The sequence below is a fragment of the Nannobrachium achirus genome (genome assembly GCF_963921795.1).
Source record: "Nannobrachium achirus genome assembly, chromosome: 13".
NCBI lineage: Eukaryota > Metazoa > Chordata > Actinopteri > Myctophiformes > Myctophidae > Nannobrachium > Nannobrachium achirus.
This window is the reverse complement of record NC_137833.1, coordinates 39,412,670-39,426,991: the sequence shown is the minus strand read 5'-3', so window position 1 is coordinate 39,426,991 and position 14,322 is coordinate 39,412,670. Positions and strand designations below refer to the sequence as shown.

General features: G+C 43.4%; 1 protein-coding gene across 1 annotated transcript in view; it reads left to right on the top strand.

Annotated features, from left to right (window-relative positions):
- The window catches only part of adam12b (ADAM metallopeptidase domain 12b), a gene marked incomplete at both ends in the record, with an annotated part of 157,014 nt that overhangs the window by 21,267 nt on the left and 121,425 nt on the right, over positions 1 to 14,322 (top strand). Inside the window, one exon of the mRNA XM_080740712.1 lies at positions 4,923 to 4,996. Coding sequence (XP_080596838.1) covers positions 4,923 to 4,996 — 74 coding nt within the window. The remainder of the gene's footprint in view (positions 1 to 4,922; positions 4,997 to 14,322) is intronic.

Here is a 14,322-nt window from a genome sequence, read left to right as displayed (position 1 = left end):
AGGAAACTATTCCAGACGAGGGAAATGCGTAGGTGTTGAGCACTCCTTGAATATTTAAGCACATGAACCCTATCATCCCTACTCTGGGAGAACATTGTGAGACGCGTTGTGAGCTTGTAGATCAGATATTTTTTGGCATTTGGCGTAGCGGGAAAGATGTGCAGACAAAGTACAGGGCCGTTCCAGGTCAACTAAGTATTAGTTTACTAAGTATAGAGGGCTTAAGTGGTTAAAACGGCCCTGGGTTTCCTTAATTTATCCATTGCACTGCTCCTGTGTGGATTCTATATTGTCCTTGCACAGGGAAATATTACTTGAACGGGGTTTGCTCTCAATTAAATACAAGAATATTGTATGTCATGATCATGTGTTACATTGTTAAGTAGTAAAAAATCGAATAAAAACAAAGTTATTTACATACTGTGTACAGCAGGGGTCTTCAACGTTTTCAGGCCAGGGACCCCCAAACTGATGGGGAGATGGAGCAGGGACCCCCTAACTCGTAGAGTGGGAGTGGGGGACGGGGTACAACATATATTGTATATGTATGTATGAAATCAGACAGAATCATGTTTTTTTTATATTTAAAGACAAATTAATTTTATAAAATGTATATAAAAATATATATAAAATGTTTGTTTTTTCTCCAACAATTTCGGGGGACCCCCTGCAGCCAGTATCCCCGCAGACCTCCTGTTGAAGACCCCTGCTGTACAGTATTAATTCACACAATGTTCAGCAAATTCTGACAGTTTCATATACAGTACAGTATATATATATTTTTGACAGTCAGATGATCTGTGCAACGTCGCTTCCAAATTAAAGTCCTTGTCGGGGCAGCTAGTAGTGATTGTCTTATCAGAGAGTGCACTAAGACTTATCCCTCCACATTTAGAAGATTTATTGGGCTGGTTCTTGTGCCAATAAAAGGTCGTCAAGCAGTCGTACAGTATTGCTGAGTCATTACTTAGAGACTGCACTGAACGAATGACCTCACATGAACTAGTGTCCACACACCATGTGTGGAATAAGTACTCTGGTTTGTTTTACTTAAGTTAAAAGTATAAATACGACAAATGCTCTGTTACGAGTAAAGGTCCACTCTGATACAAGAAAACATACATATATTCAAAGAATTGCACACATTTTCACGACTTTTCAAAAATAGCAGATCTACAAGCTCGCAGCGCGGCACTCGGTCCCAACTCAGTCCCACTTTTCCCCCACCCTGACTCCAACCACTCCGTTACACCTGTTGGCCTGACAGGTTGTTGTCTTCTCTGTATACCTCTCCCTCTGTCATAGCTTGTCTTTCCGTCTGCCTTCCTCTCCGTCTCTTGGCCTGCCCACCAGGATGTGACTCACACAGCATGTGCATCCTGCATCGTTCTGAGGATGTTTTTTGTTTTGTTTTTGTCCCCCTCCTGAGAGACTTCTGGTGACACTATAAGCCTCTGGCACACGGTCCGTTCCAGAAGGGGATTCTTCTTACCTCGATTCCCCCCAAAAAACACAGTGTTTTCCCCTCACTGTGCCTTGGCCTGCAGCCCATTTGGAACCGTTTGTTGCAGAAGGTGTAAACATTTCAGCCCCCCCCCCCCCCCGACACACACACACACCCCCTCACTTCAAAGATGAGGTGTTTGTTTTTTGTACGGTTATGAAGGGATGCAACAGTTAATAAACCTAATCGGTTCATTTAATAGAGTATAAAATATTTTTATTTTACTTTATTTATTTATTAAATATATGTATTTATTATTTTTTCTTTAAATAAATACGAAAATAGCAGATCTACAAGCTCACAGCGCATCGCCATGTGTTGTGCTGTGATTCCTTTTTGCATTACGTTTTTGTCAGTCTGGCTAACCATCGTCAAATGAAAGGGAACGTCCTCTCTGTTTGTTCCTCTTCATTTGATAGCTAATCAGAGTCTGTCTTGAGAGATTCATTTTTTGTCGATATATATTTTGTGTGTGTGTGTGTGTGTGTACACACACGCTGATCAATTATTTAATTAATGGAAAATGTACCGGTAATCCATATATCGTCGTTGTCGGGTGGAAACCTTGTATGTCCAAGACCGTTCGTTTTGTATTTATCATTTTAAAAATGAACTAAACTAGTGAAAACAGCAGATCTACAAGATCTACAAGATCTTGTGTGCTTGTAGATCGTCTGTTTTCACTACTTTTGTGCGACGGCCTTGTATGATGAAGCAGGGCTTTACTTGGTGAAAAAAACGTACAAATTTGAAACTCTGAGATACGAGGTTTCTGCCTGACAGTGACGATATATTAATCGCTAGTAGTAAGAAGATAATGTGTGTGTGTGCGTGGGCATGTACGTGCATGCTCACAGCACACAGTGTGTGTGTGTGTGTGTGTGTGTGTGCATGGTGACACACAGCGACATGCATGTTTTCTGTGATAGACTCTGTTATGAGCTGTGAGTGAAATCCACCACCGCACACATTCATTTCCCCTGGGCCTTTGAGGCCATAAATCAGGAGTTGCTGAAAATGCAGAAAATAAGTGTCAGTCAGCAGTGAAATATGCACAGTTGTCGTGTCGCTCCCACGTCCAAATATAAAATATAAAACTCGATGCCCCGAGGCAGAAATCACTCACGGTGTTATGACGTCTGACAAATACTCACGCTCATGTTGTAGGGTTAGCTGAACAGAACGCCTCATGATGTAATGCATATCTGAAAATGCTACCCCGCAATGCGAATGTTCATTTCTCTTGGAAAGTGCATTTGAAAAAATTAAACCTCTCGGATGGGTAGCGTGTATAGTACCGTATCGTCTCTGTCGGGTGGAAAACGTATAATATACCCCCATCTCAAAGGATTCACTGCGGGCCCCCCATGAATGTTCTTCATATATTATGTCCAAAACTGTTACTTTTCAGGATTCAAATGAAAAAATGGCATGCTGCAAACACGGCAAAGCAACGAGGCACTGAGCATCCATTCTGCACTGCATGTTCTTGTCTGGTGTTTTCATCTGGGCTTTTTAGGAGAGCGGTGCCTTGGCTTTTCAGCGGTTTGGTGAACACATGTACAGTACTACTGTCTAAGAGCAACTAAATGCATTGCTGCTCCATCAGTGGCGTAGCCACGGGTGGTGTAGAGTAGGCTTAGGCCCACCCATTTCGTTTTTGTGCCCACCCAAAAATAAATAAAACATTCGCGGAGTGGTGCATATAGCGGCGATGCACGGCTATCTAGGAAGCAAAGAAAGACACCACAGTTTGATTTGATCATAGTTTAGTCAATTATGAAGCGATTTTTCAAATTAAAACATCTCCATATTGCTTGGGAAGTCCACTTCCATGACATATTACTGTATTATGTCCCTGTAAATATTTAAATGCTTGCTATTTTAAAATAGCTGATGTACAAGCTCACATCTGTCCCCACCCACATTGTGCCAGGCCTAGCCAGTTGGTAAATCCTGGCTACGCCGCTGTGCTCCATATCCAACCAGAGTTCGCTTATTGCAAAGTGGTTTGCACTAAACGATATTGCCATCCTGCCACAAATAAAACTATTATTAGTGGCAGAAGTGGGAGGGTGTACGTACAGGGTACTGTATGTTGTATATTCACATTTTATATACTGTACATACAGTATATGCCCATGTATGACTAGAGGAAAGGCCAATGAGTCACTAAAACCATTAGGATTCATCTTGCTATGTGCCTGTTAGATTATGGGATATCTTGCATACTCAGCAAATTACATGGCAGTCCAGCCAGTAGTTTTCGTGATTACTTGTTTAGGAACAAAGTTGTGGCCAGATTGACGGACTGCCATTGCTGTCTCTAGACAGACCTCACTGCAAGTAGGGAATAAAACCATCTTCAGGAGTGATTTGCTTGAACGACTCTGTGTGGCAGAGCATGCCAGAGATGACACAAAATGGACACATTGTACTTCCACACATGTTGTGAGGTGCAAACCACATTTCAGCTTAAAATAAGAGAAAGGGGTTGCGCATGAGCATTGGGGTTTCTTAGTGGAGTGCTAGACCTAAAGTCCAGTATACATAAAAAGGTAGCTTGTCATGCCTTCATTAGAGCAGTGGTTCTCAAATGTCAAGGACCCCCAAATTTACACTTATTAGTCCATGGACCCCCATTTGAAAAGATATGCCAGGCAGGGACCCCCATAAGAGAAGATTTTTTACAGCTCTAGCAGTGATTCCCAACCATTTAAATTTCAAGGACCCCCAGTTTGACATGCATTAGGCTACGGACCCCCATTTAATGGCATTTATATCTCTGGGATCCCAATTTATATTGTAAAATCAATGTTGATTTAACTCTGAGAGTGTACAAAATGGAACCAAATGGACCTGTTAGGGTACATTGTACACTCTGAGTTACATACAAGTGTCCATTTGGTTCCTAACTATCATTTAGCTAGGGACCCCTGGAACTCCCTCAAGGACCCCTGGGGGTCCCTGGACCCCACTTTGAGAACCAATGCATTAGAGCATGATTATGAGAAAATACTGTAGGAAATTAGCTTGAGTGCTGCTGTACCAATCATGGATCTGGGAACTGTAGGACCTGAAACCTCTCGTCCTGTTCCACCAGCACCATTGTGCCTTCCCAGTCACATCCTGTTCTATATACTGTGTGTGTGTGTGTGTGTGTGTGTGTGTGTGTGTGTGCGTGTGCGTGTGCGTGTGCGTGTGCGTGTGCGTGTGCGTGCGCGTGCGTGCGTGCGTGCGTGCGTGACGTGTGTGTGTCAGATTAGGGTGAAGCTTCCTATTTGTGTGATGTGTGTGACTGTGATTAAATGTGACCCCTAATACAAGTTTATGGGCAAACCTCCCGTGTGTCAGGCAGGATGGGGTTGTGACCATCGGGCGTCCCCTAAACCGCTCCTATGGTCTGCTTTTGTTTCAGAGGTATCCCACGTCACTGCACTTGCTTCTCCATGTGGAAGGTGAACAGCTGGCCCTGCTGCTCAGGAAAAACGAGTGAGTCCATTTCCGCTCCATGTTATCTCTCTCTCTCTCTCTCTCTTTTTCTGCCTCTCTCTCTCCCTCTCTCCCTCTATTGAAACTGAGCACCTCTCATTGGGGCCTTTTCCACCGGCAAAGAACCGGTTCAGGTTCTTTCTCCTGCCTATGGGATGGCAACTTTCTTGGAACCATGGTTCGTTCTTCCGAACTGGCCGCGAACCAACTTTTGCGGTTCGGAAACCAACTCGGTTCTCTTGGAAAAGCTCACCTGTGGTTCATCCCATAGGCCGGAGAAAGAACCCGAACCAGTGCCCGTTCAACGTTCTTGGAACCTTGGTTCGTTCTTGAGAACCGGCTTGCGTTTCCACCAGATTGAACCAGAGGAACCAAGGATTTTGTGGTTCCCATTCGGAACCAACTTTTACAGTTCGGAACCAACTCCGGTTCTCGGTGGGAAAGCTCACCTCTGGTTCATCCCATAGGCGAGAGAAAGAACCAGAACCGGTTCTTTGCCGGTGGAAAAGGCCCCATTGTGTTAGCAGGAGGAATGACCATTGACCAATGGGTAAACTAACTGGATGTATTCAAACAGTGGAGAGCACGCTTTTCCAATCTGGTAAACAGGTTTAGTCGCTCCCATTGTTTTAATTGACATGATGATAGAAACAAACTAAACTGTGTTACTGGTCTATGACATAGTATATATTCCAGGCAAGGGGAAAATAATAATAAATGAAAACAATGAGGCAGAAGTGGGCTCAGAAGACACGCTTGTCCTCCCTTCCTCCCACTGTGCTTCCCCTTGTTCTGTCATCCAACTCCATTTCACACAGTGGAAAATAACACTGGAGCAGTGTGAAACCAGGGGTTATCCTGTGGAGATTCACGTTGATTTATGTGCGCACAGCACACACACACACATGCAGGGGTGTCGCACCAAATTCTGGGCCCTGGGTAGTGGGTACAAGGATTCACTGCGGGCCCCCCATGAATGTTCTCCATAGTTGGAGGGGTTTTAAGTAACCCATTTAGACTGGGAACGCATTATTACGCATTATTTTGTGCTTTAACTATTGAAAAATAGCAGATATACAAGCTCACAGCGCCCTGCGAGCTTGTAGATCTGCTATTTTTGAAAAATCGTGAAAATATGTTTCTATGTCAGTGGTGCTCAGGAGCCCCAAAGATTTGCACACATTTTCACGACTTTTCAAAAATAGCAGATCTACAAGCTCGCAGCGTGGCACTCGGTGCCACGCTATGAGCTTGTGCTATTTTTCAATAGCTAAAGTATAACATAATTAAGGCCCCTCCACATTGGGCCCTAGTAACTCAGTCCCCCCCCCCCTTGTGACGCCCCTGCACACATGGACGTATGCACTTGCAAGCACACATTGTTCCATGCAGCATATAAGCCAAAGCACTACTGGAGACGCAGCTCTGAGAGTGCCAGGTTACACGTTTCGGGCAATCCACGAGTCTCACAAGAATAGCATGGCTGACTCTGGCCTTTCTTCTGCCAACGTTCCACCTAGCCAGGACCTGGAGACAGTGAAGATTCAATTATTTTGTTCTCTCGTTGGCTTTGGGCATGCTACGCTTGACAGTAGCCTGATAGATGTGCTCCGCAACCAGACAAACCCCCAAATCGATCCTAACAATTACAGATTATAGCTCAGAGGTTCTCAGGCTATACTGTAGCTCATTTTTTTATTGCAGCACCTCACTGGTGGTCAGAGTTGGGTGTAACGCGTTACAAAGTAACGCGTTACTGTAATAATACTACTTTTTTCGGTAACGAGTAGTGTAACGGTACTACTCCTCCGAAATAATAATAACACTACAAATACTGCCTGGTCGCGTTACTCGCTACTCGCTACTTTCGTGCCTGCAGTTTCTGCTTCTGCCTTCAGCAGGAACCGATTGTAAACATCATCACTTGTCTTTTAAAACATTGGAACTGCCATTTATCTAAAATAACTAACCAAAGAAGAGGTAATCAAACACATTTGATAACACATTTGATTGTCAGCGCAGCAGCAGGTCACGGTGACACTGTGGCAATCAAGCCGCAGCCAGCAGCCACCCGACATTTGATAACCATCGCATATAGATTAATACAAGGGACTAAAAACAGCAAACCCCCCAAATACGGATATTTATAATATCAAGCAAAGAAATGAGTTACCTTTTGCCCATGAGAGAAAGGGAGAGAGAGAGAGAAAAGAGAAAAAAAGAGTGGCACGGCAGCGCATCACGAGGTGCGCAAAGCCGACGTTTGAATCACAGCCTAGATTAATATCCTACACGTGACAAGATACATTAAAACCCCCAAATAGTGAGTATTAAATATCCAGCGAGCCACAAGAATGAATTAGCCTACTGGAAATGTACGGTAGGCTGAGAGAGAGAGGGAAAAAGAGCACCTCACCTTTGCTCTGAGACTCTGACATGAGCTGATGATGACGGACAATTAATAATTCCTTATGCAAAACCATCGCTGCATGTTGCTTTTTTAAGCAAATGGGAAGTTTTCCGCTGCTAGAATTAGTTTGACATTGTTTTAGTGCTTCTGCTGCACACGGAGTCATCTCATTGTAGTTCCATCACTTTCGCCTGCTACAGTAGGGTAGAGTGGGGGAATAGGCCCCCCCTGGGGTAATAAGCCCCCCAGCTGTATTTGACTACAGAACTACCTACTTACTAATACAAATTATAATAATTACTATATGACCTGCTGCGCTCTGTGGGGGGAGAATCTCCGCCAGGTCATGTCCACCCCTGGACTGGAAAATTCATAGGAGCCAAATGGAATGAAATCTGCTTAAACTGACTGACATATGGATACAGAACTATAGGCTATAATGTCAGGTGGAAACCATGTATGTCCATAAATAAATGAATAAACTCATATGTGAGCTAAATAAGGCCACAGGGGCTCAGAAATAATTTAATTATTATAATTTTGATTAATTATTATAACTTCGTATTATTAATATTATTATTATTATTAGACTCATTCAAATGACCACCAGTGAGCCCTGCTCACTTCATTGAACAACATAACTGTATTGTATTAGATATTATAATAATATATAATAAATATTTAATACATCTAATATATGTTGGCAATGCATCTCAGGCTTTTTTATGGAGTAACGCAAAAGTAGTGTAACGAGTAGTGTAACGAGTTACTTTCTCCAGGAAGTAATGAAGTAGTGTAAGGCACTACTTTTTTCAGAGGTAATATGTAATATGTAGTGCACTACTTTTTGGAGTAACGGATCCCAACTCTGCTGGTGGTATACTGTATATGTCTAGCTTCTTGCCTGACCTGATGTCTTCGCTATCAGAGCGATAATTCTCAAGTTCCCTTAATCCTAATTACATTTATACTTAGTTGGACAGTGGTGTTGCGCACCAAAATAGCCGATCTAAAAGCTTGCAATGCAAACTTTTAGATCAGCTATTGTTGGCGTGCGACTTGATGCACAACCAAGTATGACTCAGGCCTTATCCTCCACTGTCCCATCATGATTCCAGAGCAGAGAGGGAAGCACGCACATCTCCAAAGATTTACAGGTGCCGAACCAAGGAATATATACACACCATGGAAGAAGAAGAGGTTCGCACACTGTTCCAGAGCTCCAGTCAATAGTTTATTAGGATACAACGTTTCGACCCCTTCGGGTCTTCATCAGGTATGAAGGCCCGACGGGGTCGAAACGTTGTAATAAACTATTGACTGGAGCTCTGGAACAGTGTGCGAACGTCCTCTTCTTCCATCATGATTCCACATATCCATGTTCTCTCTTAACCACTCATTATTCTGAATGTAAAATTCCTATAAAAGTGTATTCCCGCTGCACTTGATATGTTGTAAAAAGGCCACTCCCGCATCCCATTTCATTTCACACCTACGTATAGACCTGAGAGACACAGATACAATATCTAACATAGCTTCACTTAGGGGTGGGCGATATGGTGATGATCGTTGAGACGATACAATGATATGCCTTTTCAGAGGTATCGTATATATCGTGATACAATTGAGGGAGCATTGTAAGAAATCCTGTTGAATTGTTAATACAGAGATTCATTGCAGAATTCAATTTAAACCTGCATTTTGGTCTAAATCAGTAGTTCTCAAACTTTAAAATGTCAAGGCCTCCATTTAACTCTGACAGTATACAAATGAAACCAAATGGACCCGTAAGGGTCCATTTGGTTTCATTTGTATACTGTCAGAGTTACATACTTGTAAATGTCAAATTAGACCTCCCAAAAGGAACCCAGAGAGTCTAGTTTTTGTCAAGTTGAAAAATAACCATAAAAACCAATGTGAAAAAGAATCGTGATAAAATCGTGTATTGTGATACCGCTTGGGAAAATATCGTGATATTGTATTTTTCCATATCACCCACCCCTAGCTTCACTACAACTTCACAGTCATGCTTCTAATTTTACTCCTACACAGTAAAATCTGAGTATTGATTTAACTCTGGGGGTGCAACAAGGGACCTTATGGGCATGCTATCTCCAATCTCAGAGTTCAATAAGCACTCCGGATTTTGCTGTGTAATAAACTCCAGATGTCAGACTTAAAACAAAAGTAGTTAAACCACTCATTCCCAACAAAACCGCCAACCTTACCGAGCTCACCAACCGTAGCCATGTCCTTCTCCCTCTTACCCTTCTCCGCGGCCCTACTGACCCCAGCATCAGATGTGTGAGTCATCTGTCACCAGCCCAGGGCCACGGTAGCAAGCTGCCATTCCCATCCGGCCCATTCCCCTCGCGTCAGACCAGATGTGTCCTCTTGATATTGCCTCACCGGGTTCAGCTGGCTCAGAACAGGTGGTCCTTGAACCCTGTTGTGTTTTATTTTTATTTTATCACTGTGGTGTGCGGACGGACTGTCTGTCTGTAACCATTGTGTGTGTGTGTGTGTGTGTGTGTGTGTGTGTGTGTGTGTGTGTGTGTGTGTGTGTGTGTGTGTGTGTGTGTGTGTGTGTGTGTGTGTGTGTGTGTGTGTGTGTGTGTGTGTGTGTGTGTGTGTGTGTGTGTGTGGCGGGGGGGTGGGAGCAACGAGGAAGTCGAGACTAATAACTTCAACAGATATAAAAGAGATGCAGACTTCAAGTTATGGCAGACCTTGGTCGGACATATGTCTAAATGAAATGTCTGCATTCAATCTTGGACCTCACTATTTCCATCTCTCTGAAATGTGTTTAATAAATCTCGGTGCGTTAAAGTCCAATATGACTTATTTATAGAATCATTTAATTTGACCTTTTAAAAGGTGTAGAATTAAAGGGGGAAAGGTAGAGCGGTATGGGGGAGTTAGTGCGCGATTTACAGACACGGTGGGTGCACTCGGCATGAGTCATTTCTCTCGCTGGCTCCGCTTGTTGGCGTGAGCAAGCAAGCAGAAGCAAAGACCTTAGTTGTTCACTAAGTGGCTCGTCTTTGCGTTGAGTTATGGCAGGTTTACTGTAAGTGGTCATCCTCTTTACTTATTTATTTGTTTATTTCCATTTGAATCTGCTGAGCTCATTCCTCATTTGGCGCCACTCCAAAGAGCGGCTGGCCCGGAGCCAGCGAATGATCGAGATCCTGCCCAATATCAACAGACTACCAGAACCAATTAATAAACGGTTCGTTAGCAGCCCCCTGGCTTGGGCCCAAAGGCTTCTACATACAGAGAGTACAGAGCAACTCTATGTATGTGTGTGTGTCTGTCTGTCTGTGTGTGTGTGTGTGTGTGTGTGTGTGTGTGTGTGTGTGTGTGTGCGTGTGTGCGTGTGCGCATGTGTGTGTGCGTAATCTTTGTGTGGATTATGCAGCAACGCTCCCTTAACTAATTATGGTTTCTCCAAAGCTTGCAATTTGTGTGACTTGCAATAAGGTGTTATTACATGCATTGCAGTGTACTGTTGTAGTCCTCGCAAGTCAGTGGAAAGCAAGAGCCCAGCTAGGCTCCTCTATGGAAACGTGTGTGCCAAGAAGCAGGGCTAGTCTGGAGTTGGACCTCCGTCGTCCTGCCTGTTCCTATTCATCCTGGCAGGGACGTGTAGAGAATTTTAGAGAGGCAGGGGCTCAAATTTCTAAAAAGGCGCCCTTTGGTGAAAATATTGAAAATAGCAGACCTCCAAGCTCACAACGCGTCGCAGCGAGCTTGGAGGTCGGCTATTTTCAGTGCTTGATACCACACTCAACTAAGTATAATCAAGGCGTTACTGGAGATGCGGCGTACAACATGGATTTCTACACAGAGAGGGCCAGTCTTTCAACATACTGTAAGATGCTACGTTCAAGTTCAGGAGAGTTTGGACAAGGCAATTATCTTGAATGCTGCCTTGAGGTATGGCAAGGAAAGAGGGGCATTTGCATTTCTTTCACCAAGAGTAAAAACAGCATTCATGGTCTGAAGAGGGCACTTTTTACAGGCGGATAAAAGGGAAGGGGCTCAAGCCCCCGTTCATGCCTATGTGCGCACGTGCCTGCATCCTGGCGCACAGTCAGCTCTGTACCTGCACAGTAGACTGTTACACGGCTTGAAACGTCTGGGCCTCTTTCCTGGAGCCCGAAAAGTCTCGTTTATTCCCAAATCTGTGTTTAACGTTTAGCCGTGTACAAAGTGCGTGCCAGCAGCGCTGTTTTTATTTATGCTGCTGTCGGAGTCAAGTCAATTACCTCTGTTTAACTCTCTCAGAACCCACTGTGCCGTTGCTTAGGATTGTTTGTTTGTACGGTCTCAAAAATAAACGACAGCCACACAAGTCTGTTCAGTTGTTGATAAGAGGAGGTTGAGACATTTATGCTTGAAATCTTTGCGCAAGGCTTTACATGTGTGCCTTTTTTAATTTGGTCTGGCCTTCATTTACGCTGCACTAAGGGAACTGATATTTACATTTCCAATCCTTGAAAAGCTGACGTGGTCTTGCAAACCTACTGCATCTTAATATTTCTTGTGATGTGATTGTGAGCATTGAATACACAAGGGACTCACTCAACAGGACCAGAATGCAGAATACTGCAACCGTGTGCTACATTTATTTCCCCTTTCTTTTCAAGAGCACATATTACCTCTATTTTCCAAATGTCACTCTGCAGCAGTACAAAATGGGTGAACATGTAATATAGGGTTTGAAAAATGGAAAATGTTCCCCTAACAGCCTGCTTTTTTTTTATTAGAGCAAAGCGGGTGGCAATGAAACGGGTGGCAATGTGAGACACAATATTTATTGCTTGACATGTTGTATTGTGTAAACAGCAGGACAGACGTGGAGACGTGTGACAGCAGTGGCTGGCTGCTTTGATGTATAGCAGTGATCTGTGGGGCACTATAGCCTCAGATGATTAATGACGGACATATGGGACATTTCCACATTAGCCTTGATTAAAGACTTCAATAGCACTGTCCAAGGGACGATAGAGAGAGAGAGAGAGAGAGAGAGAGAGAGAGAGAGAGAGAGAGAGAGAGAGAGAGAGAGAGAGAGAGAGAGAGACTGCGTGGCCCTGCTTGTAAGAATTTTTGTTTCAGTGAAGTTGAGTGAACTAAAATGTAAGCTGATTGTTAATGTTTCGTAATGCATTTTACACATCTCTATACTGTACATGCTGTTAGCATGTGGTTTACAACACAGTTTGTCTGCTGTGCAGTTGATTTGAAACATAATCCATTTTAAAAGCTAAAATAATAAAGGAAGAGTCTAGAATGACCTACCCTCACTTTTATAAGCAATGAATGAGGCCGTAACTGTAAATAATAATAGTATTCTTTGTTCCATATTGTTAAAGAATCAAATCATGCGGCTCTCGGGATCCACGTGGAGAACAGCGATTTGGGCAATCTTTCAGCTGGATCAGAGAACCTTTGACTTCCTTTATCTCAGTGGTTCTCAACCTTTTCAGGTCGCGACCCCCCAAATAATCTTATTTTAACTGGGGACCCCCCCCCCCCCCCCCCACCCTACGAGCACTAAGAGTTACATTTTGCACAACACGGTTCTATTGTGAGAATAGCCGATGTACATGCTCACAACGCCTCGTGTTGCAAGGCGTTGTGAGCATGTAGATCGTCTATTTTCACAATTTCTGCCTCTAACATTTGACAGTTTGGCCAATGTTTAATTTGTCATTTTAGATTTTAGATTAGAAAGTCCTTAAATTGTCACTTTAGAAATGTGCAGATACCCTCCATACACTTAAACTTTATGCTGGTTTGTTTACTGTTGAGTGAGAAATCAATGTTGCACATTAACTCATTTCCTGCCATTTTGAATGCCATTTTTTCAGGTTATCCCGCCAGAAGTCTCCATAGACTTCCATGTAATTTATAGTGCACGGATCATGCACGCCCATGCACATATGATGTACCATGTGTGTGCAGGATGTTCACAGCTTTCAAACAAAAAAATCCGATTGGAAATCCGTTCAGGCATTCATGAGATAACAGCCATTATGTTTTACATGTTATGTAAACAAAGATGGCTGCCCTGTTTGAAAGATGGGGTTGTATGGGGGTGAAACATCTTTAGGTCAAACTCGTCATAAGCAGAATGGACCCATAAATATAACTCGTCAAACTAGTCATAAGCAGTAGATGAGTTAAGTTAATCATCTGGGGACCCCCAAAATAATTTGGCGACTCCACCCTAGGGGTCCCGGCCCACAGGTTGAGAACCACTGCTTTATCTTACAATAAATGTACAAAATCTAACATGGGCATAAAATGGACGGAGGCAGACAGACAGACGGGACACTGTCACTGACAGACAGACTGGGACAACGGGTTCTCTGACAGTGGGTACAACGGGTTTGCATAACGGGTGGAACATGGCATCTCTCCTGACTTGCATCATTCTGCAGCAGGCCTGTGCCCAGCGGACACCTGTCTAGTTTACAGTAATGTCAGTTGTGAACAGTATGCCAATAAGAAATCCATATGACTACTCAATCTATTGAATCTAGCCACATCGGAGGGACATCCGAGCGGAGCTCACAGCGGAGCGCCGTCATCTAGCCAAGTAATAGAATGTAAATAAAAATATGCACAATGCGTTCATGTTCTTCTAGACAACCCAAGTCAATAGGATTTAGTCTTCAAGACCAGTAGCCAAACAATATCAGACTGCACCTGTGCACCTGGCGGAGCAGTGAGTGTAACAACATATATCACATAGATTGTAGACAGGCAGCTCTGCAGCATCAGCAACATGTCTGGCATGTCTCTAAAACACAACATTGTTCTGTAACCAAATTAATCATGTGTCATACACAGAAGTCAGGGTCTAGATTGTCCCTGTGGATCTCTTTTCACAAAATGGGAAAAATAC